Source organism: Drosophila suzukii, chromosome 3, assembly GCF_043229965.1.
Source record: "Drosophila suzukii chromosome 3, CBGP_Dsuzu_IsoJpt1.0, whole genome shotgun sequence".
NCBI lineage: Eukaryota > Metazoa > Arthropoda > Insecta > Diptera > Drosophilidae > Drosophila > Drosophila suzukii.
This window is the reverse complement of record NC_092082.1, coordinates 20167918-20195598: the sequence shown is the minus strand read 5'-3', so window position 1 is coordinate 20195598 and position 27681 is coordinate 20167918. Positions and strand designations below refer to the sequence as shown.

Sequence of the window (27681 nt, the reverse complement as noted above, 5' to 3'; positions counted from 1 at the left end):
CAATATTTCCGCATTAAGAAATGATACGAGAATCCGCTCCGATCTCATGTGTTTTGTTTTCTTTTTTGCATTCATTTGTTTTTTTGCATTTTTTATGACCGCTATTTCTCTATACTCGAAAATCTCTCGTATCTCACAAAAGGAAATATATATTGTAATTTTATATACTTTCTGATGTTTTGTACCTTATTTTTTGGGCGAATCTTTGTTTTAATTTGTCATTAAGTACTTTTATTTGTTTTATGGTGTGGTATAATGTGCATATAGATTGACGCATTTGCCTCCAGGGCAGATGATTTTATATACCTTTCGAATTTGTGGCGATTGTTCAAATGAGATTTTGTAATGCGTGTTTTTTAATAGCTGGCATATGTTTTAAATATTTACTTATTATTTGTCATATGCTGGGTAAATAATTTGTATTATGAATATAAATCATTTTATTGTTGCATAATTTAGTAATAATGATTTTGAGTAACATTAGCATTTCACAAAAGCATTCTAATTCATCAACAATGTCTTCTGCTTGATTGTATTTGTTTATTATTATATTATATTTTTAGCTCCTTCAACACTTAAATAATGTGTCACTTCTGGTAACTTCTGTTTAAATTAACACTTTCTATTCAGACTAATAAAAAAACCCTTTTTTGGTCACGCGTCGAATTTTTATGCGGTTCCATGTGCTAATTGGAAGTCAATATTATAATTCTGTTCGGGTATTGCCAAGTTAATTAATTAATGTTTAACCAGCTAATCATGGAAAAATATTAGCTTGGCAGTTTGACAAAGAAAACTATATTTATACTCTATAATTTAGAGAAAACTAATTTAAGTTCTGAGGTAACAATTTATAACAAATAAGTATTTTATAAATATGCTTGTTAAACTTTAAATACATATATATGTTTCTGAATGATCTTCATTTAAAATAACTTTCATTTAGAGTAAGAGAGTTTGTCAATTGACTAACCTTCTATTTCAAAAAGGTTTTTTTTTTCATTTTAAGCAAATAATACATAGATTGTAGTTTCTTAATTGGCATAGCTTTAAGCATAGGTTAAATGCAATAAAATCGACATTTTATAGTGTGGGTTTTTACAACCGTTTGGCAGCTGGCTTACCAAGAATTCAAGACCCGCGCTCCGAAAACGGAAGTTTCGGTAACCGCGGCAAGTTCTAGGTAGCCGCATTACGTATTCGCCTCGTTGTCGCGAATTTCCCAGCAACAAGTTTGGGCCTTGACCCGACCCATTGCACTCGGCTGTCCGCTGACCATATGGCCACATCGGCTGCACTGCGAGCGGGAAACATTTGCTCAATTCGATTTCGATTTCTTGAATCTATCTTTGCTAATCCGATTTTGTAATTGAGTTACATGGCCTGCCAGTGACATAATCCCTGCCACTAGGATTGTCTGCTCGTCTACCGATAAGGAGATAAGCTCCATTGCCCAGTGAGCAGAACCTCCGGTTGGCCAATTATGAGTAAAGCCAAAGCGATTACAAAATCTGAGCCAGAGAAAGATATGTGCGGTACGTATAGGCCTACTGTTTGTTTATATGGGGCAGCTTACATAATTCTAATGCGAAAAAATCGCCGCCGCCGCCGCCGTATTTGGGTTAAAAAAAAAAGGAAAAGAAGAAAAAAAATGGAAAATCATTTGCTAATTTCTTGCCACGAAACGAGAAATTTAAGTTTTTCCGCGCACGCTCTGAGTGTGCAGTGGTATGTGTGAGTCGGTGAGTGTGTGTGTGTATCTGTGTGTGTGTGTGCGCAGTTGTTGCCAATCTATTCCCAACCTACCTCAAAATGTTTTGCGTTAGGCCTGAAAAAAAGCAACAGAGCGTTGAGTTTGGTGGCAGTGGGCGGGGGGTGGCGTTCGCAGGGGGCGCTCTTTTCCACTATTTCCCACAGCGCACACACACACACAGTCGCAAGTGAGCAAACACAGACGCTACAAGCTGGTTTTTTTCATGTAAAGAAACGCTGCGGGAGGGGGTGGCAAGGGGTAAAGCGGTAGAGAGAGCCCACCGCTCTCCGCCGCATGTCGCAATTGAAAGTTGCCTCCACTCGTGTGCCTCATTTCGTGTGGGTGGTTCAATACGGCTGCCGTCGAAAGGTTGAAGGTAAGACCAGAAACCAAAACAAAGCCCCACAAAATGAAGTCATGAGGAACGCACACAAGCAGCCAGGAAAAAAAATAGTAAAAAGAAAAACAAACTATGAAAAAGGTTAAAGCACATATAAATAAAAGATGGAAATGCTGTGTCGTGTTGCAAGCGGAAAATATATATCATCTAGGAATTTGTGTGCGAAAAACAAATATAATATGGCCATGTCTGAAATGGAGTCTGGTGAAAAGGAAACCCAAGAGATTTACCGACCGACGGGAATATTTCGACAGAAGCTGCAGGTTTTTGGAGCGAGGCGGTCAAGGGGGTTCCACTTGCAGATTTTGCGTACTCCCAATCATTTTAAGCCATTCGATTTATGGGGGAATTCAGCCAAATCGATTGGCTTAGTAATTAGTTTAAGTTAATTTGGCTACAATATATGCAAACAAGTATATTGAAATATTTAATGAGTAAAGAATAAATAAATCAATATTAATAAACTTATAAATATTTATTTTTCTGTTAATTTCAAATTCATAGGTAGCAATTTGAATACCAATATTTTGTTAATGTTATTTTGTAATTATCTGTAATAATTAAGGTTGATTTCCCCCAGTTAAGATAGGTTTGCTTTTGTCACCTTACTATTTACCATAGTTAAATATCTTTCTTAATAACCATCTTATTTGCTTTTCGTGTACGTCTAATAACATGCCAATTTGCTTAACCAACTTATTTGATTTAGATTAAAGCAAGGCTATTTTTATTTGACCTGGAAATATTGTCATACATCTTAAAGATAGAAGCACAGAATTTTCTAGTAGTCCACTAACGAAGCCCTTTAACTTATTTTAACCTTCTCTCCCCTTGATTAAGATTACGATTCCCACTTTCGGTTTTTCCCCCTTCAAGAAGGGCCTTAGTTTTCCCCTCCATTCCCACACTGCATAAATCTGTTGGCGGCGACCACTTTGGCCAGATGTGAGATGTGAGCGAGAGGAGCATTTCCGCCAGCCACTTGGCCAAGAACTGCAATTGGCGGTTTGGTGTGTATCCGAAGCCCAGGGCTCTCCAGTCGGGCCAAATCAAAATCAAAAACCCAAGCGAAAACCCAAACTAAAGTGGGGTAAACTTCGGCAAAAGTGAAGGCAGCAGCCCGGGAGCTGGATTTGGCTGACGACGACGACGACGACGACGCCCCGTGTAAAAGTCAAATAGAGGAAACAAGTTGTTGGCTAGGGTTACCAGATATACATATATCCAAGTGGCTATGTAGCAAGTGCAAGATACACACAGACACAGCCACAGCTACAGATACAGATACAGCTACAGATACTGAAGACCAAGTCGGAGACTCCAGCTCATTTAGCAGTTGCCAGTCGCAAGTTGGCGAGTTGCTGTGGCAGTTTTAGAGCAAGTGACTGGGAAACTATTCCACACCAAGACACACAGGCAGCCCGAAAACCAAAAGGCAGACTCACAGATACGCGTTACAAACTAGCGAATGCAGCGAGCGGAGAGCCAAAGATACGGATACCAATACATAGATACCAGGAACAGAAACAGAAACCCAGCCAGCTGAGCGCAATAGTTTATAGACGGGGCCGCTCTCTTTTTTTATTTTATGCTCTCTGCGTGGCGTTTGCCGCCTCAAGTAATCAATAAAATTGTTGAGGTGGGTTAGGAAACTGTTACGAAGCCGTTGACGTAGACTCGCTGCTTCTACCGCCGCCGCTTCTACCGCTTCTACCGCTTCTCAACGCAGCGCCGCCGGCGGAAATTGCGCTATTTTAAATAATGTTTATTTCGCCTCTGGCTGCCCCACTCTTTTTCCCTGCATTGTTTTTCGTTACAAACATTTCTTGCTCTTGCCAAATTGACATTTCACAATTTCGGCCAGTGAAAGATGGGGGAGTTGGACGGCAGACTGCTGATTCATTGCCTCTTAATTATTATAATATTTGTATAAAAACACAACAAACATTCGGAATGGTGAATAATAAATTTAAATGGAATCTATTTTTGGTAGAATAGAGAAAGAAGTTGATATTTATAATACTAAATTGTGGGGATACCTCATAAAAATAGATTTTGTTAATGAAAATATGTTTGTATGTTTAACATACTTAGAATTATGAAATTGTTTGTGTATATTCTAAGAAATTTTTGTTTCTAGTAATATTAATTACTGCAAAGTAAATAAGATCCTAACAAGATATTTCTTAAATCATAAATTTCTGTTTGCTCGTTAAGAATTACAATAAAATATTGAAACTTAAGGGTTTAATAACTCATTATTTAAACGATAAATGTATATATTTGCCAATTACAAAGGTATTCTTTTACTTAGTTATTTTTAAGATCAAGGTTTAGATTCCAAGGAATTTAAGGAGTCCAAAATAAAAATGTTTTTAAGTAAGGAACTTTCCCAGTTTATATTCAATCCCTTGTTTAATATATCTGGCCACTTACAGTATCGCTTCATCAAGCTCTTCTTGTAGGCCGCCGATCGCTCCGCCTTCCGCTCTGGCTTGAGGCGCATCCTCGCCCGCTCGCACTGCGCGGAGTCGTCGGATTCCGTGCCGGAGTAAGTGCGTCCGCGTCGTCGACTGGCCGCCGAGGCGGCAGCGGCTGCGGCGGCAGCTGAAGCGGCCACACTGGTGGCGCTGCCCAGCGACAGGTCCAGCGGCGAGTCGTAGCCATCCTGGTACTGCTCCAGCAGCTCCTCGTCCTCGGCATCCGCCTCCACATCCGCATCCGCATCGTCCACATCCTCCAGCGTTTCCTCGTCCTCGATGTCGCTCATTGGCTGTTGGGCCTGCTGATGGTGCACAGTGGGTGCCGCGGTGATCACCGAGCTGCGCTGCAACTGCTGCTTGCGCTCCCACAGGATCTTGGACACATCGTCCAGGGTGCTGCGCGTCTTGTCCGGCGAGGAGGGGGCTGGGGAGGAGGTGGGATGATGCTGCTGCTGCTGCCTCAGGTGATTGTAGAGCACTTTGAACTCGCGACAGTCGGATGCTATGGACTCGGACTCCTCCTCCTCCTCCTCCGCCTGCTCCTTTTTGGGTGGTGGCGATTTGGGGGAAATCTCTTCTAGTGACTCGGGGACTTTGGTGGACGCAGCTGGACTTGGACTTTGCCGCGCCATCACTGACTCGGTATCAACTATGGCACCTGGTTCCTCCCCATTGACCTCCTCCTCCTCCTTCTTTTCATCCCGATCCTTTAACGTTGCATCCTCCTGCTTCGGCTCCAACTCCTCCTGCAACTCAGCTCCTGCTGGCGGTGAGGCTTCTGCTGGAGCGGCTGCTGCCGGCGGTGGCGATGTAGGCGTCAGGGGCGAGGCCACCGGCGTGGGCGTGGCCGATGACAGCGAGGAGCTGCTGGAGGAGGACGAGAGGGACAGCGAGGAGGAGGAACTCGAACTCGAACTCGAACTGGAACTAGAGCTGGAACTGGAGCTGGACACATTGACGAGGGCCGCCGCCGCCTGGCTGGCGAAATTGTGCGCCGAGGCGGCCACCAAATGTTGCACCATAATCATTTTGCACGACGCGGCGTATGCGTGATGTCTGCGCTAATGGGGTTCAGCGATATTGCGTATACGCAACGTTTCACTCTCTAGACATGATTCTTATGTCTGCTCTTGGGGGATTTACTTTTCTTTCTTTTGTTGGACAAATTGCACTAAGTTTTTGCACTCGGTTCGTTGTTTGTTTGTTTGTTTCTACTTCTTTTTACGGCTGAGGTATTTGTTTGATTTTGAAAACTTTCATAACATTTTGAACTTTTTTGCACTAATCGTGGACGTTTTTAGACTAACTTGCTGGCTTAAACTTAAACACATTTTTGCTATTTTTAAGCTATTACATTATGTTTGTTGGTGGGCCAAACAAACATTTGCTTGTTGCTTGCTTCTGTTTTTTTTTTGCTATTTAACTGTTTGTGTTTTGACTGCTGGATTTCTGTTTTGGGCCGCTAATTCGTCGCTCCGCGGCGGCACGTCATTTATCTCTTACGGTATCAGCAAAACTAAAATCTAAAGTCAGCACAAAAACCGCTGCGAGTGTTTGTTAGGCGCAAACAACAAACGTCGACGGCGACGCCAACGCCGACGCCAGCAGCGACGCCGACTGCGATGCTGCGGCAAGCAAAAGCGCGCGCGCGCCCCACTCACCGATGCCCCAATACCAATGCACCCAGTGCCCCCCGCTCACGCACACACACACACACAGCACGCACCGCGGGAGAAACACACACTTGCACAGGTGCAAAAGAGCGAAGAGGCGCGATGAAGAGGCGGAGAGAGAGAGGTGTTGAATCGGCGGACTGAATGGGGCTCGCTCGCTCGACTCGCTTACGCCGACTGAACGAATGCACGACTGAATCGACGACGACGCTGCTGCCGCCGCTGCTCTGCCGCTGGTATTGCGAAAAAAGTTGCCAGAGAGCGCAAAAATGGCAAACAAACGTAATCGGGAGATAGAGCGTCCGAATGTTTGGAGCTCTCTCTGTGCTGCGTCTTCCTCTTTGCCCCCACCCCCACCCAGTTGCAACCATGACTGCGTGTATGTGTGTGTGCATGTTTGGGGGGATTTGTGTGCCACATGCGCATTTGCATGCAATTCTCGAGGGGATTGGCAAGAGGGGGTGAGGGGAGGGCAGAGGGGCGGTCACAGTAGCAAGTCCCTCAAGAATGTTGTCAAGTTAGGATTACTTTCAACTGCACAGGAAAAAAACCAATCCAACTTGCAACTCTTTAGAAATTGATCACTAGGTTAGGGTGATAGATTTCTACGGAAAGAATTTCTGTCGAAAATACAGTCTATAAGAGCCAAGAGATTTTTATCCTATGATCTTTTTTAATGATCTCTGGAGTCTCTTTTATATACATAGATGTTTAGTTACAAGAATAGTTATCTACGTATGGTAATTGGTAACCCAATATGAATTTTCTAGAGACTTTTGTAACACTCCATCTATAGATAAAAATCTAAGATCATCAAGCTAATATTTTTTATTTCATACAACAATTTTATTGGAAGAATTACCACTAATATTACCATACATGAAAAAGTATATTTATGAGCAATAGGAACGCAAATAAGAATACCTACATTTGTTATTTCTTAAAACACGCGTTATAAAATCCAATAAAACCTCTTTGAAACAAAAAGTAGTAATAAATAAATCATTGCTTTCTGGTAAACAAACCACTTTCGCATTGATACGAATATTACACAAACTATTTTTAGAATTGCGACGCTCTTAATTTCAATTAAATAAATTACAGCATTTTCCCGATGCCCCAACAAAGGCCTGATTATTTCCCTTTTAAGATCATTACACATCGAGAGCGATTAAAAATAAAAGTAACACAACAACAATCACAATCACAGCCAGCGACCCAGACCCAGTGCTCTCCACTCTCTGCGCTCTGCTCCCTTTTCTTCCGCCCTCTCTTTGCGATTCTCCCCAATTCTCTGGAGAAGGCTATCGGTGGCTCGCCAAATGGGTCAGGCCACGTCAAAAGGGCTAAGCGATCATCTGGTCTATGTTGTCTCAAAAGAGAGGTGCTCAAAATGGGGATAAGGTGGAGGGATAAAGGACGAAGGGTGAAGATTGGGTGGGGAAAGAGAAGCAGAGAGAGAGGGAGAGAGCCGACGTCTCTGCTGCAATCGACACGATTATGACTCAATGCAAGTGTACATATGTAAGTGCTTTTCCCTGTCTTTGTGAGAGAGGCACAGCCAGCAGAGCTCTCTCACGCTCTCACTCTCTTTTCGCTGTCTGTTTCAGTGGAGCAAATTTTCACTTTCCGTTTGCTTAGTGTTGTTGGGGGCCTTTCCATTTACATTGCCGATTGCGATTGCAAGTGTGCGAGCGGGCAGGCAGCACTCTCTTCCCTACCCCTCTCCCCTCTCTTCCGCTCTTGGTTGGCATATAATGTATGTTGCAAATAAAGGAAGCAGAGCAAGTAGACGGCGAAGAAGAAGAAGACGATGGAGGAGCGGCAGAAGGAAGAGTTTTGTTTTTAGAAACAGCGAGGGCGTAGACGCAAGGGGGCGGGTTAGGGGACCTGGGAGGAATTGCAAGGGGGTGGTGGCAGGTGGCGGGACAGCAGGCAGAAGGCAAAAGGAGAAGCTAAATGAGGCGACGTCGACACAGACATACTTTTGCAATAGCGCTTTGTCTGTGTGCGCCCGTCAAAGTGCAAGTGTGTGCGTGCGAAATGAGTCCAATGTACCGACAACTAAGGATGCACTCAGAAAAAAAAACTAGAACTAACACTTTATACTACCTAGTATTAATAGGACTTACAAAAATATAGGAATATTTTTTAAACAACGTTATCATTCTTTCATGAGCGGTAGTTAAAACTTTTGTGTTCTAAACAGATAATAAAATATTTTTTTTTTCAATGTTTAAAGTGGTTTATATTTAAACGGTATCTTAGATAATTTGTTTTTATTTGTTGTTGTTGTTTTAAAAAAATGAATTTGAAATTGATAATACACCTACAGAGGTGTTCTTATTGACTTTCAAAAGAACATTTATTATTATTATTTATTTCTCTCTGTGTAAGATTTAGCAACAAAGGCAAGGGTTTGGGATCAGTAGAATGGACCTGGGGGAAACGTTTGGGGCTTGACTGCCGCCGACGGCTCCTTTTTCCAGAAGAAGCTGAAAGAGCGGGGACTGAGACAGACAGACAGCCAGTCGTAAAAGAATTTGTTGAAGAGGAAGCGCATTAGGTGGCTCTGCTCCGCCCGGTGGAAGCTTCCACTCCTGCTCCTCTTTTGGCCACAGCTCCTTGACTCCTTGGGAATCGGAATAGGAATCGGGGGGCTTGGTTTGGGTGTCGCCTGTGTAGTCGATTCATGTTTCAACAGAAGTCATTGAACAGCTAACGACAAATGCTGCACACTGGTTGCTTCGATTGGAAAGCTGCTCGATACGTTGAAGATGGGAAAATGCTTGCATTGAAGAAAAGTATCGCTGTACATTAGAACGCTGTAAGGCGCTCAACTTGCAATATATTTCCGTTACGAGATTTCTAGGAAAACAGTCTGGGGATTTGATTAATCCCGCATTAATGCGAATGAGATAAATGTATTTTATGAACTCATTAAAATTTCTTTAAGGAATTTAAAACTGCATTAATAAAACCTGCTCATTAAAAATGTCTTCCAAATTACAAAGTCACAACTGTAACACAATTTTGGAAATTAAGTAAAGAATATATGTATTAAGATTAGCTGCAAACATGATCGGTAAAAAAAATTTCATAGAGATGTTTTCCTTATCAGAATTTTAGTAAAATTATTATTTTAGTGAGTGACTTCATAACGCTACAAGTTGTAAAACCTATAAATATTTGCATACAGAGTGAGAAATAAAATGTATTAAGGAATATTTATTGGGATTCAAGAAAAATTGTTTTAATTAATCTGTACAACAGTGAATCGGATTAAACCGGATAGCCACTTGATCATTTTTAATAACAGATTGTAAATACAGTTAATAATATAAAAATAAAAATGTGATTAGAAAGACAAACTTCGATAAAAGATATTTATGGTAGTATTTTGATCCCTGATATTACAAAGACGGTACAAAATGATCCTGGCGCCACTGTGCTAAGCTGGAGGACAACAAAAGCGCCACCTACCGCCAGACAGACGGACGATGGGCAAGGAGGATGTCGGAAATGTATAAGCAGGGCAACAGTTTGGGGTTTCGTTTCGGTTCGTCTATAGCTTTCAGCACAGCCCCACCAACACACAGACGCGGCAAGCAAACTGTATATTGTATATGGTATATTGAGCGCAGCGTCATCCAGAAATTTCGGCAACTGAACCGAGGAAGGCAGCGCAGCAGCGTTGTCGGTGGCGGAGACGAAGTTTTCGGTGTAAACAGCAGTGAATGACCTCATATCATCTAATACACGCGCCGAGCACTCAAACCCACCGAAATTTGTCGCACCGACTGGAGTGACATGCCGAACGACCCAGCGACTGACTAACTGACAAACCGACTTGACTGACTAACCTGCAGACTGGAGCTGAAAGCTGAAACAGAAACAGAATCACAATCGCAATCTCCGCGACCCTACCCTCCCAAGTCCCCCTTTCCATCACCGGATTACGATGGAAACGACAAGGCGACAAAACCTGCTGCTCTTCCTCGCCTTCGCACCAAAGAAGTTAAGGTACACAAGGCAAAATGTCATCCGAAAGTTATAATCAGTTGGTATTTGTTCGCCACAAACATGCAGCTACCTCTCTTTCTATATATCGATATGATATTCAAATTCCAAACTAGGATTAAAGGATTGGTGTGGCAAAATATGTGCCAAATGACCTTATAAACTAACCTTATTTAAAATCAATAACTAGATTTAACCAGCTGGTTATAATACATGTGAAAAGGGTTCGATAATGTTATAATTAGTTGGGATTTGTCCGTTATAAACATGTATATATCTTTCTTTTTATATATTCATATGCTTTTCAAATACAGAACAACGATTTAAGCAAAAACCATCAAGATTTAGCCTGCTGTTTAAAAGTCTTCGTGAAAATATGTGTCAAAAATATCTGTGTTAACTAAACTGATTCAAAATTATTCAACTAACCAAACTACCTGGAAATGGTACATCTAAAAACTGTTTTATTTGAAAACAATAAGGTAAGAAAAATAAATGTTTCCATCTTAAGGTTTCTTGAGGTTATCACAGGTTGAATTGCCAATTACATTAAAAATTCCCAGACAAAATAAAAAAGTTTTACTTGTTAATCAATATCTTCTCCTTCCAAAATAAATATTGTATTTCCATACATTTTCGACAGTGCAAAAATAGAAGCAGAGCAGACTTTGTAATTGTTACGGCTTCGATGGGGGAAGTGGGGATATCTCTTTGTTCATCGCTCGTAATCTTGCCGAAAAATTGTCCGTATAGTTTCTTTGTCTCACCAGTAAAATGGGATGGGATTGCGGGTGGAAAAAGGACCCTTGTGGGTTAAACGAGCGACGTTTATAATGTCGTCGAATTGATGATTGCGACTTTGATGCTTGACGAGATTAGGAAGATGCTGCAGTCTGATGGATACCCGATATCAACTGCAAACTCGTGACCTGTTGGTGAATGGAGCTTTAACGCTCCATTTGATGGGGAGCCTGATGCATTTTATATTGTCAAAGAGGTTTTCTGATGGATTGGAAAGGAATCGGTAGGTGGTGGGTTTTGCCAAACGATGAGTCAGTTTTGTTAGATATTTATGAGTATGGTTTGGTTATTGTCTTTATAAAAGAAAACAAATTTTGCTAAGCGATACCTAAATAAATTCCAAAAGCTTTCTACAAATCTTCAGGAAGTTTCTGCAGCCCTCAAGAGAGAGAGTGAAAACACATGTTCAAATGGCATTCACCTTTTGCTGCTGCAAATTAAAGCAACAGTCAAAAAACAATTCAATTCAGCAGATTTTCATTATCTCTCGGTCGAAGCCTTCAGCAAGTTTCAATTGTTTCCCCATTTTCAGCCATCAAATTGGCGAAAATGAAACCGAAATGGGTGCAGCTTGGTCTTGACCATCAGCAGAAGCAAAAAGAATTAAATGGCGAGACCGCAAGTGCCAAGAACAACCACAAGTCATCTTTAATTGCAGTGGCAACGCGGCGTATGAGTAATCCGCTTGTTTATTTAGCATGTAAAGCGGCCATTACAAGTGTCAACTTTTTCGGGCCGCCAAGAGCTCTAGACCAAAACCTTGACCGCGACTTGGGTGCGCGAGTTCTTAACTTGTTATTGAAATGACGTACAAGAAAAAAGTATACGCAGAAAAAATGATCAAAGTGCAATGCAGACTTCACATCATGATTAAGAATTATGATGATGACAAGTTTTTGACGCTGAAGCGGGCAAATTTTTTCCCCCCCAATGTCAATGATAAGAAAACCACTGTTTTTTGGCTCTATATCTGCTTTTCACTGCCAATGACGAGCCAAGAGATTGTCGTTTAGGGGGGAATGGTGTACCACCACCATCTAAAATCCCATCCTAGGCAATGACATCCAAGCTGGAGTCAACTTTTATGCGTTTTAATTAAACGAAATCGAAAGCGCCAGACGGAGCAGACCGAAAGGAAATTGCTGATTGTGCTGCATGCAGCATTATTCCGCTGTTGGCCATCGCAGTAACTGTTTTACTGCTCATTTGACCAGCAAACCCAGCTACACTTGCACTTGACAACGAAAATGGCACAACAACATCGACATCGCAATGAAAAAACTCCAAGTGGTAGCTGGAAAAACTCGTCGTTGTCGTCAGCCGCAAAACAATGGCATTCATCCTACATTTTGGCCCGAAAACAAGTTGCTCATACGCCCCATTGGCATTGTTTTGCTTTTCCTTTCCTTTGAGCCACCCCCTCAAGCCCCGTCGATTCAGCTTCAGCTTCAGCTTCAGCTGCTGCACTTGCACTTTCTTTTTGCATTATGGTCTGGGGAAAAACTTTCGATTTTCTCGCTTATAAAAAAAAAACACAAAAATATTTCGCTTGCTAAGAAAAAGAAAATGAAAGCGAAAATGCGAAATGGAAACGCGCAGGAAAAAAGCAGGGCAATCGATGGGGTAGGGAGGGAAAAGTTGAAGCTGAAGACCTGAAATGTGTTAGTTGGCGACTTCCAATTGCAGTCTGTCTTGGCCTGGGACCTGCCGTCAATCGCGCTAAATGGCAGCAACAACTACAACACCAGCAACTTGCAACTTGCAACATCTATGCTCAGCTCAGTTAGCCATTTGATTTGATGTGGCAAGCATAATGGTCTCCAGCTGAGTGCCACATGCAGGTCCATGTAGACAGGCCCTCGGGGCAGCGTCATGAAAACTAATGGGGCAGCTGAGGTCCGGACACATTGGGGATACGGATGGAAGTATCTTTTGATCGGGGTTCTTAAGTAGGAAGCTTAGGGGGATAATCTATCAAAAGATAGCTACTTTTTAAACTATCGAGGAATCGAATAAAATGTATATCGAATTTTTGTTTAATAAATTGAAATTGTCATAGTTAACGGCCTTCAAATAAATAATAAATGGATTTAAAATGTTTAAGGACTATAAAAAATAATTCATCTATCAAAAATCATGAAATACAAATTGAGTTTGACAAGATTATTTACTCTCCGATTTATATTTTTTTTAAGTTGTGGTAGAATTTTATATAAAAAAATCATTAAAAAATATTTTATACTTCTTGGTGGTACTTAATTCTCATTTAATTTTTTATATATTTAAAAGAAGAGGGTTACGTTAATTTATTCCATTGGTGGTTATTATAAGAGCTTAAAAATATATATCGAATACCAAAGATTATTGAAACCTTAACATCAATAAGTAATCAATGGACCTATAGATTTTTTAACTGGTATAAATTGAGACAAAATGTTTTAGAATATTCATTTAATAAATTTTACATAACCGTACTCAAGGTTTTCGTAATATTTTGGTATATCATAAATAAGTGTGTTGTACAAAAATATTTAAAATATATTTTAAAACTTAAAAAGGCACCCATATGAAAATAATTCTACAAAAAAGTATAAGAAATAATAAGTTAAATGATCTAAGATATATTTTTTTAGCTACTCTCCAACCCTAAGACTGCCCAATTCCCAACTGATCATAATAATCACCGTTGCCTGCATCGAACTTGGCCCACTGAATGTCAGCGTTTAGGCCGTCAATTAGCGGCAGCAACAACCATTGGCAGAAAAACGACGGCCGACGATGTGATAGAAAGGAAAACCCATGATTTGGCCGGCCAAGTTGGATGACCAAGCCAAGTCGCCATCGCCAATGGCCGGCAATCGCGAATCTCGAGCCGCATTTGTATGCAGCGCCATTCGGCCATTCATAATGAAAGTGAATTTCGCATAGTTTTCCTCGCCGGTTTTCCTCTGTGTGAAGCCAAGCATCGATCTGCTGGCCAATTTCTAATGCTCCGCGCTGTACGTTGCACGGCATGGCTCGGATTGGCGGTATCTTTTGGCCAAGACCAAGAGCAAGAGACCGAGCCAAACCGAAAACCAGTTGGCAGCCAGCAGTGGTGGCCGGGTAAAAGTGTCTTAGTAGGCCGCTTTTGGCATCGTCATCGTCATCGCATCGCTCGGATACGATGGGATCGTATTGGATCGCCTTCGGATCGACTGGGATCGGATCGGGTTACACTGACTGACTAACTGAGTAACTGACTTCTTGGTCATGCAACCAGCGTATGCAGAAAATCAAAGGAAAAGCGAAAAGAAAACGCTGGCCACATGTGGCATGGCCAACAGTTTCACATTCGCCCATTTTCTTTTCGTTTCTTCTCTGCTATTTACATTTTATTTTATTCGATTTTGTTTTATATTTTTTGGCACAATCATTTGCCAGCTACGTCCACGTCCGTGGCGGAAAGTATTTATTTTAATTAACGAATCGCGTTGGAGTGCCGAGAGTTGGTTTGCATTTGCATTTGCCGTTTTGTTGCTCGCTTTTCATTCGATTTCCGAAAGCTATCAATTTGAATTTTTACTTTCGCTCACTTGACACTCGATTTGAAATATCAAAGCATTTCTATGGCTGACCAGCAAGGGTTTCCCCAGTGAATTTGGTATCGAACTTGCTGGATTAGTGGGTCATATGTGGGGATTCTTAGGAAAAGGGCATAGGGATTATTAATATTTTTGGGATCAAGGGTCAAATAAACATTTTCGAAAATACCTCACCATATTTTTCTTATTATTTGACATACTTAGTCCAAAAATGTATACTAAAAGAATGTTATCCTAAGGTTGATTTTTATTTATTTTAATAAATGTTTGAAAATAAGATAGTGATGAAGAATACTAAAAGAATGTGATCCCAACTAAGGTTAGTTATTTTACATTTTAATAAATGTTTGAAAATAAGATATTTTTTTGAAGTGGGTTTTGTCATACCTATTCCAAGTATATAAACTTCATTAGTGATGAAGAATACTAAAAGAATTTTAATAAATGTTTGAAAATAAGATATGTTTTTGAAGTGGTATTTGGAATACTTATGCCAAGTATATAAACTACTTTAAAATGTAGGAAATGTTTTTAAAACAATTCCAGACGAATAATGGGGAATGTAATAAGCGGCACTAAAGTAATTTATTAGATGTATTTGTTTTTCGGCTTGCTGTTTATGTAGAACGCCAATACTGGCTAGACTAAGCATAATAAGGCCTTGATTATACAATAGCTTTTCCATAACATTCTCGAACTTGCCAAGTCTAACAATTGACCCCATATCACCCCGGTTCGTTGCGTTCCATATCCTTCCCAGTACGCCCCCTTGGATCTTGGATCGACGGCTTCTAATGAATATTGAAATTCAATGGAAACATTTCTCGAAGTCTCCCCGTCTCCGTCGCTCCGCATTCGCCGTCTCGCTCAGTGTCAGTCGCCAAACAGACAAAAGTTGATTAAACTGCACAATAACAAACGGCAACAACAACTACAACGGCCGTTTTCAAGTTCAAGCTATTGTGAGTCCGCAAGATACAAATGTAAATTCAAAAGAGCATTTCGACTGGAAAATTCCCAAAAAAAAAAAGAAACACAAAATAACAACATACTTATAGTCGAAAGCAGCCAACCAAGCTGAATATGCAACAAAAAAATTGAAAAACAACCGAACAAGTGCAACATAAATCCCAAGCGAAATTCTCACACATTATTAAGCGTTGATTACCGTCGCAAAAAAAAAAAATAGTAAAATAAAATGGATGGAAGAAAACAAGCTTGTTTATAAAAACTATTAACTAAAAGTGCAAACTCAAAGCTTCTTCTGCTTTGTTGCTGTTGCATTTGCATTTGCATTTGTGTGTTTTTTCGTGCGTTTTCATTTTCATTTGGCTTTTCGGTTTTTGTTGTTTGTTTACGTGTTTTATTGAAAACGATTTTCAATGCCATTATAATGCACTTCGTCTGGCTGTGTGAGTGTGCGGTTTGAGTGTGTGCTGTGTGTGTGCTGTAAGTGCAAGCAAAGCAAACGTCCGTCTAACTGTACGGCCGTCAACCGCAGCCATTGGGGCAGCGACGTTAGAGGTAAGGCGGTACGCTGCACGGGGGAGGGGGCTTGGGGGTGTGGGGGGTGACAGCGCGGACTGAGGCAGCGCAGCCAACGGCCACTGCGACGCCAGCGCAGCTAGCTGCAATGCTCATCCGCCAGACGATTCGCTAGTAACTGCTACTAACTAAAACTGCACCAGGGTCGCAGGGAAATGTATCTTATCAGCGGGATTAACTAATTTAATGATCTAAGAGACTTTTAAATTAAAAGATTGGAAAAAATTAAAAAGCTAACACCTCGTTCTTCCCTTTTATTTTAGAATTATTTCCTACTAAACATACTAATGTATATATTATATTACTAGTAACTACTAGTAACTAAAACAGCACCAGGGCCGCAGGGAAATGTATCTTATCAGTGGGATTAACTTAAACAATGCTCTAAGAGATTTTTAAATTACAAAATTGAACAAAATTGAAGAGCTAACACCTCATTCTTCCCTTTTACTTTAGAATTATTTTCTACTAAATATACTAATATATATATAATATTATAAGTAACTGCTAGTAACTAAAACTGCACCGGGGTCGAAGGGAAATGTATCTTATCAGTGGGATTAACTTAAATAGTGCTATAAGAGATTTTTAAATTACAAAATTGAACAAAATTAAAAAGCTAACACCTCATTCTTTCCTTTTACTTTAGAACTATTTCCTACTAAACTGACTTATATATATATATTATATTATTAGTAACTACTATTAACTAAAACTGCACCAGGGTCGCAGGGAAATGTATCTTATCAGTGGGATTAACTTAAATAGTGCTATAAGAGATTTTTAAACTACAAAATTGAACAAAATTAAGAAGCTAACACCTCATTCTTTCCATTTATTAGTAAATTATTCCCTAGTAATTTGGGGAACTATTTAAAAAAGTAGTATCTCTTAATATAATTTAAAATAAACATTCCCTAGTAATTTGAGGACTTATTCAAAAAAGTTTTATCTTTTAATATAATTTAAAATTAACATTTTATTTTAAGCTTTTCCATTCATGTATATTTTTATTTGTTTGATGATAATCATTTATTTGCGATGGTATTTCTTTGCTTAGTTCTTTTTTTGTAGCCTTTATAATTTTTAACAAGTTTTTTATGTATATTTATGTATATACATTTATTTTATTTGATAAAATTTAGGCCTGCAAATAAATTTATTGAACAAAATGTAAACATACCTATAACAAACATTGCCTTGGGGTTTAGCAAATTAAACTACAAAGTAGTAATAATTAAGGTAGCTCATAGCAAATTAGATATAGTATATAAAGTACTCTTTAAAAAAATCACAATTGAGGTAGGTTATATTTAAATTAAAAAGAAGCCTTAGAAAAGCAGAAAACATTTTTGAATTAAAATATTTAAATGCTTTAAAAATGTAAAAAATATATAAAGTAGTCTATCATCAATACTGAATTGAGGTAGGTTATAATATAATATTAAGAGGGCCCTAGAAATTATAAAACAATTTAAACATGGAAAAAGGTGTTACCATTATTTCTAGAAATCTCCACAGCATAGGGGGTGAATGAAATTCACAAAATGCAGTTTATTGCTCAAGTAAAATAAATCTGTGCTCAGGTTATTCCACCTCTTACTTGTTGCAAATTAAAACATTTAACAGGCGTAGGAAATTTCTGGATGTGCCACCACTTTGTTGGCCACACCCGGCCTACGCTAAGCGGGTCTTATTAATATGTTGCCAAAGGAAAGTTTTCACCGACATGGATGGCCGGCAAATTGATCGTGCAATAATTACTGCATAGCAGTCGGTTGCAAGTTGCTGTTGCAGCTTGCAGCTTGCTGCTTGCAGATGATGATGTTGCTGCTGCTGCTGCAAATGGAAAGCAACGAGAGGGAAAGTGTTGCCGCTGCCAGTTGGCTGTTTTCAGTTTTCATTTTCATTTTCCATGGCATGCTGCTAATAATACCAATCATAATGGCGCATAATAGACACACTGACATTGAAACGCGGCGCAGTGGGAGTGGCAGGGGCGGCATGTTAGGGGGAGGGGGGAATGTAGACATTGTCTGCTGCCAACACGGTAGCCCGAGTGAGATCGATTGGCATCGTCGATCATAGCCAGCGGTAGCAGCATTTGAAAAAAAATAGAGAAACAGAAACAAAAGCAGCGCAGCAGCAGCGTCAAATTTTGCAATTGCAATAGCAATTGCTATGGCAAACTGCACTGCGGCAACGTCGACGACTGCAACGACATTCAACTGATAGAAGTCAAAGTTCTGAGAGAAGGCGACAGATAACACGTCACTTGACTCGAATGGGGACATGGACAACATGCGTGCCCCCCCTCGGCCCGTTGGCCCCCCCCTTCCGTTCGCCAGCAACTGCAACTACAGCAGCAACAGCAGCAATTGCAACTACAACAGCAACATCGGACGACAACGAGTCCGGCACTCGCCGCTGCCACTCGAGAATCGCAATGAATTGTCGTTAGCTTCGCCATTACCCCACGGGCAGTTCACTGGGTTCTCCTGGCCCCCGGGGCCCCCCTTCTATCGCCCCGTTCTCCTGCCATCACCCCCTACCAGGGCCATTCGCTCAGATCTCAGGCACACACAGAAAAACTATCTAACCTATTTCGGAATTTAGAATTAGATATTTTAACTAAATTATCATCTTAGAAACACAAGAGTTTTTGAAACGTTTGATATACATCTGAAGCTAAAATCTAATAAAATATATAAAAGATCGTTTCTATTTTTATTATAATATAGATTAAAGTTAAGATGACAGTTTACTCTGATTAAAACTTTGTTTTCAGTAGTATCTTTTGAGGACATCTGAAGAAAGCAATTTAATCCGAAGATGTAGTCCTAAAGATTTTATGTTTTATGCTCAAGTCTGGATGGGCAGTTACTTGTAATTACAATACATTTAAAAATTCATAAAAACCCATATATTTTAAAGATGTGTGTGTTAAGATATATTTTCAATCAAAACAATCTGATAAATGCCGAATCGATGCCAACTAATTTAATAGCATATCATATCATAGCATACTTTCAGACAGCTTGATAAGTGGTTTCAAAACTCTTGAGATTTATGTGGATTTGTAAAATATTTATATTCTTTAAAAAATATTTCTTAGTTGTATATATTTTTCTTTGATAAAATATATAGTCAGAAAGTGTATTCCATATTTTTTAATAATCTTAATAATTAGGATCGCTTTTTAACCTCCATATTCGTAGTGCACTTTTTGTTTGTAATTTCGCATTTTATTTGATAGAATGTGGCGCGTATCGAACACTGCCACCGCAATGTTGCAACGGGCTGAACCGCGGCGATCGATCGGTGGCAAAAGGGGCGGTGCAGCTGGGGGCGGGGGCGGGGGCGTGACGCGGTTAGGCGGCGTTTATGGCCGCTTGTCTGACGGTAGCGCAAACAGGCGCAAAAAAAACATTTTTTCAATTTAAATTGTTTGTTGTTGCTGTTCTGTGTTGTTTTCCGATCGTTTTTCTTCTTTTGGCTTGCTTTGTTTTCGCACAGTTTTGTTTTATTTGAAATTCTCATTGCGTTGCAATTGCAGTTAAAGCCAATTGCAGTTGTTTCTGCTCCGTTCGTTGTTGTTTCTTGGCGTGTATTTGAAAGCCAATGTCTCTGCTAGTCGGTGATTGGTAACGATAAGGGGTGCCATAAGTGCTGAGCTTTATCGGGAAATGCGATTCTGGGTATTTCATTAATATATCTTTGTACGGAAATGCCAAGGATCATAATAAAATGTGTGTGGCTAAGATTAAACGGTGATGGTATTTTATATTTTAGTATTAACACCTAGTATTTAGTATATTTTGGAGCCACAGAAATCCCAGGAGATTTCAAAACATTTATAAAGCTGCATAAAAGTATGCTATGAAAAATAAAGGATGTCTCGCGTCTTTTCAATAGAACTTTCGGACTAACATTTTTTGTTGCATTCTTAAAGGAATTTTTATAATATTATATTACTATTATAAAACTACATAACCAATTAAAGTCTTTTTAAATCTCTAAGAGTTTCTAATGACTTTCCAAATAACATTTTTTGTAGCATACTTAAAGGAGTTCATATGAGTGATATTTAAATAGAACTTTCTGAATAAAATTTTTTTAAGCCTACTTAAAGGATTTCTTATAGGTGATTATAAAACCCTACGGCGAAAGTTAAGTTATACTAAAATTTAAGTGTTTTTTAAACCCTAGAAGTTTTTAAGGACGTTCAGAACGACATTTTTCTAGCATACTTAAAGGAGTTCTAATAAGTGATTTTGAATCCCTAAGGAGAAGGTTAAGTTCTTAAATCTCTTGAAGTTTCTGACAACTGGTAGTTGAATATTTCCAACGATCGGTAGACTAAAGCACCCTGTTCAGTGCGAACTAACGCACATTTACCCACAGACACAAAATGCATGCCAAGAGACTCGTACACCAGTGCCACCATATAGACAACTTTATATATATATATATATATAAACACATTGAATGCATTTTATTTGCTTAGGCATATTTTTAATTTGCGAGGAAGGAGAACAAATAATGAGTGCTACACAAAATGGCACACGGAGCGAAAGAGACAGAGTTGCGAGCGATTTGCGAATTGCGAACTGCAACGAACGAAACGCGAATGCACGAGTACGAGCAATAATAATAGCAACAAAATTTTCCTTTTCTAGGTCTAGGCCAGATGCACAATTACATTCTAAAATATGCACACAGCTGGGTACATATATAAATATATAAATCGCTATATATCGCTATATCGCCGGGTAGCGAGCAATGTTGCTGACGTTTCCAGCTCCGGGTTTTGAGCGGCAACAACAGGTAACCGAGTGACAGCACTTTGGGATTTAGGGCCACCACTTGACTTCCCCATTATATCGTTTATACTAGATGCATTCCCGTTTATATGGGGGGATTCACATCCGTGATTATTCATCGACTTGGACTAGTCTCGTTCTCGGTTCCTGCAACCTATAAATATTAATATACAGAGGCATACACGTGGTGTATATACGGATTTTGGATTATAGATGCACACAATGTAGCCAGACATCCGCCTAATATTTTCAGCATTTTGCAGTGGCCGTTGGCATTGCTTTTGCTGTTGCAGTTGCAGTTGGTTCTGATGTTGATGTTGATGTTGTTCTTGTGCACCTCTTACGCATGCAGTTTTCGCTTTCGTTTTTCACGTATCTGTTTATTCGCTTTGAAGGACAAGCCCCATGTGTCGATGTGTCTGGGTGTCGATCTGAATACCGAACTGCAACAACCACAAAAACACTATGTTTACGCATAGACAATGTTGTGGCATATGCGAGCACGCAATGGGCCAAGATTCCTTATAGGTAATGCTCTTAAAACATATATTTATTCTCTATGGTTACTGGTAGGATTACATCCTGACCTTTTCAAACAAGGTATTTTTAGTTTTTCCTGCTCAAAAGTGACTTCAATTCGCCATCGCACAGCCAATTAGTCTTTGCATTTATGACACACATACGATGCGAGACGGTTTTCCGCTTGTTTTCCCCCATTTCCCGGCACTCGCTAATTCCCAATCACACAGGCGAAAAGGAGAGTGGAAAGAGACATGCATATCCGTTGCCACAGAAGTATATATATAGTATATAGCGCTTCGATTCAGATGTGTGTCGGCACGATCAGAAGGCTAGACGCTGCAGATGACGGATCGCGTCCAAAAAGGTGGGGGCGTGGGACAGACAGGAGGAAATAATTAGGGGCAACACGTCGATCAATTGCAAAAGGGGAAAGGTGGACGAGGAGCTTATGGTGGAGAACATCTTCAAATTGCATTCCCCAAAATAGCACAAGACATGACAAGACATCGATGAATGTGGGTCCTCTTTATGCACATACCATGTTCCATTGGTATTTTAATTTGTAAGGAAAAGCTCTAGAATCCTCAGAATTACATTTTCCAGTCAAGTAATTTTTAGAATTACGGATTTCAATCAGTAATAAATGGTTCTTCCACTTCTTCTTCCACTTGAGATATTAGTTAATTAGTTTAAAGATATTTTAAAAGGGAGAAAAAGTTAAAGAATGAAAGTTACTATTCAGAATTTATATTATTAAGTGTTATATATTATGATTTCACTTAATAGGCTATTTTAAACAACGCTAAACGCTTTTAAGGTTTACGTATGAGTTGTAGTAGTAGAGAACGTTGGTATCATGATTGATTAATACAAAAATAGGTATAAGTTCTGATAAAAGATACATACTATTCCTTACTAGTTCAAAGATTATGTAAGATGTATCTAATAAAAAAGATCATTAATATCAAAAATACGTATAAGTAATAGGAAGTAAACTTTAGTTCCGCTAAGACGATCACTGCCACCGAATAAATCCCCCCATCGATCATAAAATTTTTTAGCTGTGCAGCAAACATTCTGTTTGCCAAAGACGGAAAATGGGATATGCAAACAAGAAGCGACAACTCGGATGCCCCGATGTTCGTATATATGTCTATTTGTATATATTATAGCGCCGCAGTAGATTCTTTTTCCTTCTACATTTCGATTGGGTGGGATGGGATGTATTGGGTGGATTTTTTGCCCGCAGAGGGGTAGGGGATAGGGGGGTTTTGGGGTGGCGGGGGGATCGACGAGCATTGCAAAAGGGGAGCAGAGCAGAGCAAAACAGAGCTTTCGCACACTGCGAAATGCTTATATGGCATGCTCACTATACGTATACGAGTGCGTGTGTGTGTGTGTGTGCTTGCGAGTTTCGCGTGTATTTATATGCGCCGTGTGTGCGTTTGCTTGTTTGTTTGTGTGTATGTACGGCGGGTGCAGCGAACTAATTCAAGGCTGCATACCACACACGCTACGGCAAAAATAAAGCTATCAATGTGTTTGTCGCGCTCTCTCCTTCGGTCTCTCTCCGGGTTTTTTATTTTTGTTGCTTTGTGCCCCCACTCTCTATCTCTATCTCGGTGTCTATCTCTCTGCGCTCGCTCGCTCGCTTGCTCTCTATCTCTCTATCCCCCTTGCTCTCTGGCGAATTGCATCTGTGGTTGTGTTGTGTGCAAGACAAGTTCAGCGGCTAAACATTCAAAGTCGTTGCGATGGGCAGAGCGGGTGGCTTTTGGGGGGTGGTGCTGGGGGGGGGGGGGGGGGGGGGGGATCGCACCGCAGACTGCGACTGAGAATTTTGTAAGGTTGTATCATCATCAGTTGCTGTTGCTGATGTTGCTGTTGCTGTTGCTGCCGTGATGTTGCTGTTGCTGCTGTGATGTTGCTGCTGCCGCTTCTGCCGCTCTTGCCTTTTGTTTTCATTTCTGCCTTTTAACGAGATGCGACGGACGGCACACGCTCTAATGCAATCAAAGGCCCAGCGCAAACTGGAACCGAAGCCCGGTTTAGTTCAGGGTCGGTCTAAAAGGGCCTTAAACCGGGGCGACTAGCCACTACCAAAATACCAAACTCAAACCAAATAAATTAACTTCAGATAAAAGAAACTATCGTTCTGTATCTTATCTTATTTAATAAAATCCATGGTCGATTTTAAAGGGCCTAAAACCTGGGCGATAAAATTCAAATCAATTAAAATATAAAATTTCAATTAGCTATATACATATATATAACCTATATAACACTTTTACCTAGAAAATGTATTATTTTGTATTATCTAATTTTACGTATAAAATATATAAATAAATTTAAAAAAATACTTTTAAAACCTCGGGAAATAGATTTATTAGTAACATCGATAGTTCTTTTTCTTACATGTTTACCTTCAAATTTAAGAAAGTATAAGCAGCAAACTGGTTAACCCAAAAAGGTACAGAAATATTAGAATAGGTAGAAATTATCAGGAATTTCATTTGCATTTTTTAAAATTAGGTACTGATACCTGGGTTTTATATCATGCAAATTATTTCCTCAATTGTTTCTGACTAAGGCTATTCCAACATTTAAAATTATCCTTAACCTTGTATCTACTCAAAAATAAAGTTGTTTTTCTAAAAAGGATACATTTGTTATACCCGTTACTCGTAGAGTAAAAGGGTATACTAGATTCGTCGGAAAGTATGTAACAGGCAGAAGGAAGCGTTTCCGACCCCACAAAGTATATATATTCTTGATCAGGATCACTAGCCGAGTCGATCTAGCTATGTCCGTCTGTCCGTCTGTCCGTCTGTCCGTCTGTCCGTCTGTCCGTCTGTCTGTCCGTCCGGATGAACGCTGAGATCTCGGAAACTATGGGAGCTAGGCTATTGAGATTTGGCGTGCAGATTCCTGAGCTTCTTACGCAGCGCAAGTTTGTTTCGGCACAGTGCCACGCCCACTCTAACGCCCACAAACCGCCCAAAACTGTGGCTCCTACAGTTTTGATGCTAGAATAAAAATTTTAACTGAAATGTATTGTTCTCATCAATACCTATCGATTGACCCAAAAAAAAGTTTGCCACGCCCACTTTAACGCCCACAAACCGCGAAAACCTGTGACGCCCACAATTTTCATGCTAGATAAAAAATTTTAACTGAAATGTATTGGTCTCGTCGATACCTATCGATTGATCCAAAAAAAAATTTGCCACGCCCACTCTAACGCCCATAACGCTTAAATCTGTATACCGCCGGTAGGTGGCGCATTTTAATCTCGCTTTGCTGCTTGCATATCTCCATATAGCTGAGTAACGGGTATCTGATAGTCGAGGTACTCGACTATAGCGTTCTTCCTTGTTTCTATCTACAATTGATGAAATAAAACTTAAACTGTTAAATTGAAAGCAGGAACAATCCGTATTTCTGCATATTTTTCCTGCCACTGCTCATTGAACGTAAAACATAGAGAAAATGCAAACATATGTACATATCTCGATTCCCCCATCTTTATCCTATGGCATTATTGTTTTCCTCTCTCCACTCGCGCTTTTCCGATGCGGTTGCCGTTGTTGTTGCTGTTGTTTTGGTTTTAGTTTGTGTTGCTGATGAGGTGAAGGTGAAAATTTGTGCAAAACAGCTTGCCGGCCCCTTTCTATGGGTCCCAGAGACACAAAAACAGACAATGCGATGCCCAACTGGTTGCATGTTGCCGCTGTGTTAATGGGTTACAGTGCAATTAGGACAGCGAAGGGGATACAATGGGTTCGTAGTGGTGGTGTTTGTGTGTGCACACAATATATATTGAATCTGATTAATATGTAATGAGAACGCTGATGTATGCAAAGCAGGGCGGGAGGAGGAAGTCCTGTGAATAGGGATTGCTGGGATTGCAAGGAGAAATCCCGAAGAGGGGAGTTGCTATTGAATAATGAACCGATAAGGGGAAAAGCTCACCAAACAGGAAACTCTACACCCAATTATTTCTGCGCAGTATTAACTTGCATTTAAAATATACCCCTTTTTACTTCAGTAGAAATAATCAAGTGTTTAAAACAAATTCTCTCAATGGCAAAGTTCAGTTTCCTTAAATTTTCCAACCTCATTCCAAGCGGAATTATCTCGAATCATCTCAGCCCGTCCCCAAAAAAAACTAATTAAGCCTTTCCATCTGTGAGCTGAAAAAGTGCCACTGGACCATTAATCAATCTGCAACTTGACAAAATGGCGCTCAAAATGACTTCATTGGCAGCACAAAAGAGCACGGAGCCATAATGCTGCTTATATAACGAGGCTAAGGCGAGGCTCCTGCCAAAAAACGAGAACACGGCAGCAACACCAACAACGACATTAGCAACAGCAGCAGCAGCAGCAACTAAACGATATCCGTTAAAACTTGAACTCGGCGGTCAACCTGCAATGCGTACAGCAGCAGCAACAACAGGCCAGCGAATTTAGATAAGTCGCAAAACAAATATACACAAAAATAAAACAACAAACGAGAAAACACAACAGCAACAAGAAAGGAAGTTAAACTTGCCACGTCGAAGCTTAGATACCCTTAACCAAAACTTTTAAAGCCAAGAACTCAATCGGCTGTAAGTTCCTTTCTGAACTTATATAGTACCTTGGTATATTACGATTTATATGAAATGATCTAAAAAATCATCTAAAAAGAGATCTATAGATAGAAATCTATTTCTGATACAAGCGATCTTAATACAATACAATCAAACCCGAATCTGCTTGGGCAATGTATGCATTCAGGTCGTTTTCTAAACTTAATCAGAACCTCTTTATAATGAAATCTATTTCCGATCAAAACTATCTTAAAATACAATCAAATGTAGGATCTTTCAACTCGATCCACTTATTTTTATAAGAAAGGAAAGAAGGATTTGGTATTAATCAAGGGAATAAATATAAACATAAGGGGGTGCCATACAACACCCTAGGGCTTTAAAATCACTTTTAAATATAATTTTTTGAAGCTTAAAAGTATGCTACAATTTATTTTAGGCTCAGAATTATAAGTATTTCATTCAAAAAGTCGAGTTTCCTTATTCTTTGCATACTTTTAGACACCTAAATTGACATAAAATTAATTTGAAATACCTAGAGGTGTACAAAATCAAAACCTTAGGTATTAGAAAAGGGTAAAAATTAAAACATTCCAATTTCGGAAACGAATCTAAAGGCAAAGTAATAGTAATCCTGTGATTTATGTATATAAGGAAGTTAGCTATATCCCTACTATATGCTTTCTAGACCCACAAACTTTAGATCCAAACTAGAATACCCTCTGCGGGCGTATAAAAATGTGAAAACACAAAGGCAACAGTAACAACAAATGCCAAAGCAATCAACAAAATTGCAAAGTGCATTTTGCAGTGGCAACGTTTGGCACTCAGATTTTTAAAGGCGGCAAAGGGGGTTGTTTCGGGGTGTTTTGGGGGTTTTCAGGGGGGTTTCAGGGGGTCTTTGGGGGGGTGGGCAGTGGCAGGTGGGTGCAGGGGGGCTGTTGCTGGTGACAGTGACGTGCTCGGCCCGGTTCGGTTCGGTTCAGTTCGTTTGCTGGCTGGCAATGGACAAATGAACGCCCCTGACATCGTTAGTTGTTGTTGCCTGTGTTGTGTTGCTGCTGCAATTGTTCGTCGTTATAGTTGTTGCTATCGTTGTCGTTGTAATTGTTGTTAGACGCTTTGCAGGCCGGGGCACGCAGAAATCCTGATTTGGTTATAACAACGCACATTTGAAAAGCGAAAAATGAAAAAAAAAGATATAGAAATAGAAGAAAAAAAACGGCAACTACAGCAGCATGATTTGAAATTCAAATTGGCAATCCAAATCTAAAGCCGAAAGGCAGCCAAGAAATGCGTGCACTGAGCTGTAGCCATGAGCAGTGGCTAAAATGATACACACTCGCATTCGTAGAATAGAAAATGTCAGCTGGAGTAATCAAATAAATAATCTGGCTAAGTGCTGCCAGGGATGGCGACGAGCGACTTTAACCGAAAGTGAAACTGAAACTGAAGCTGAAAATGAAATTACAATTGCAACTG

General features: G+C 39.9%; 1 protein-coding gene across 2 annotated transcripts in view; it reads right to left on the bottom strand.

Annotated features, from left to right (window-relative positions):
* Eip74EF (Ecdysone-induced protein E74) overlaps positions 1–27681 on the bottom strand; it is a 52481-nt gene that overhangs the window by 11497 nt on the left and 13303 nt on the right. The window contains exon 1 of one of the 2 annotated variants that reach the window (XM_036815077.3): positions 4590–6473. The exons of the other annotated variant lie outside the window; for it this stretch is intronic. Coding sequence (XP_036670972.3) covers positions 4590–5664 — 1075 coding nt within the window. The 5' untranslated portion in view covers positions 5665–6473. Of the gene's footprint in view, positions 1–4589; positions 6474–27681 lie in introns of those variants that run through there. 2 annotated transcript variants of the gene reach the window in all.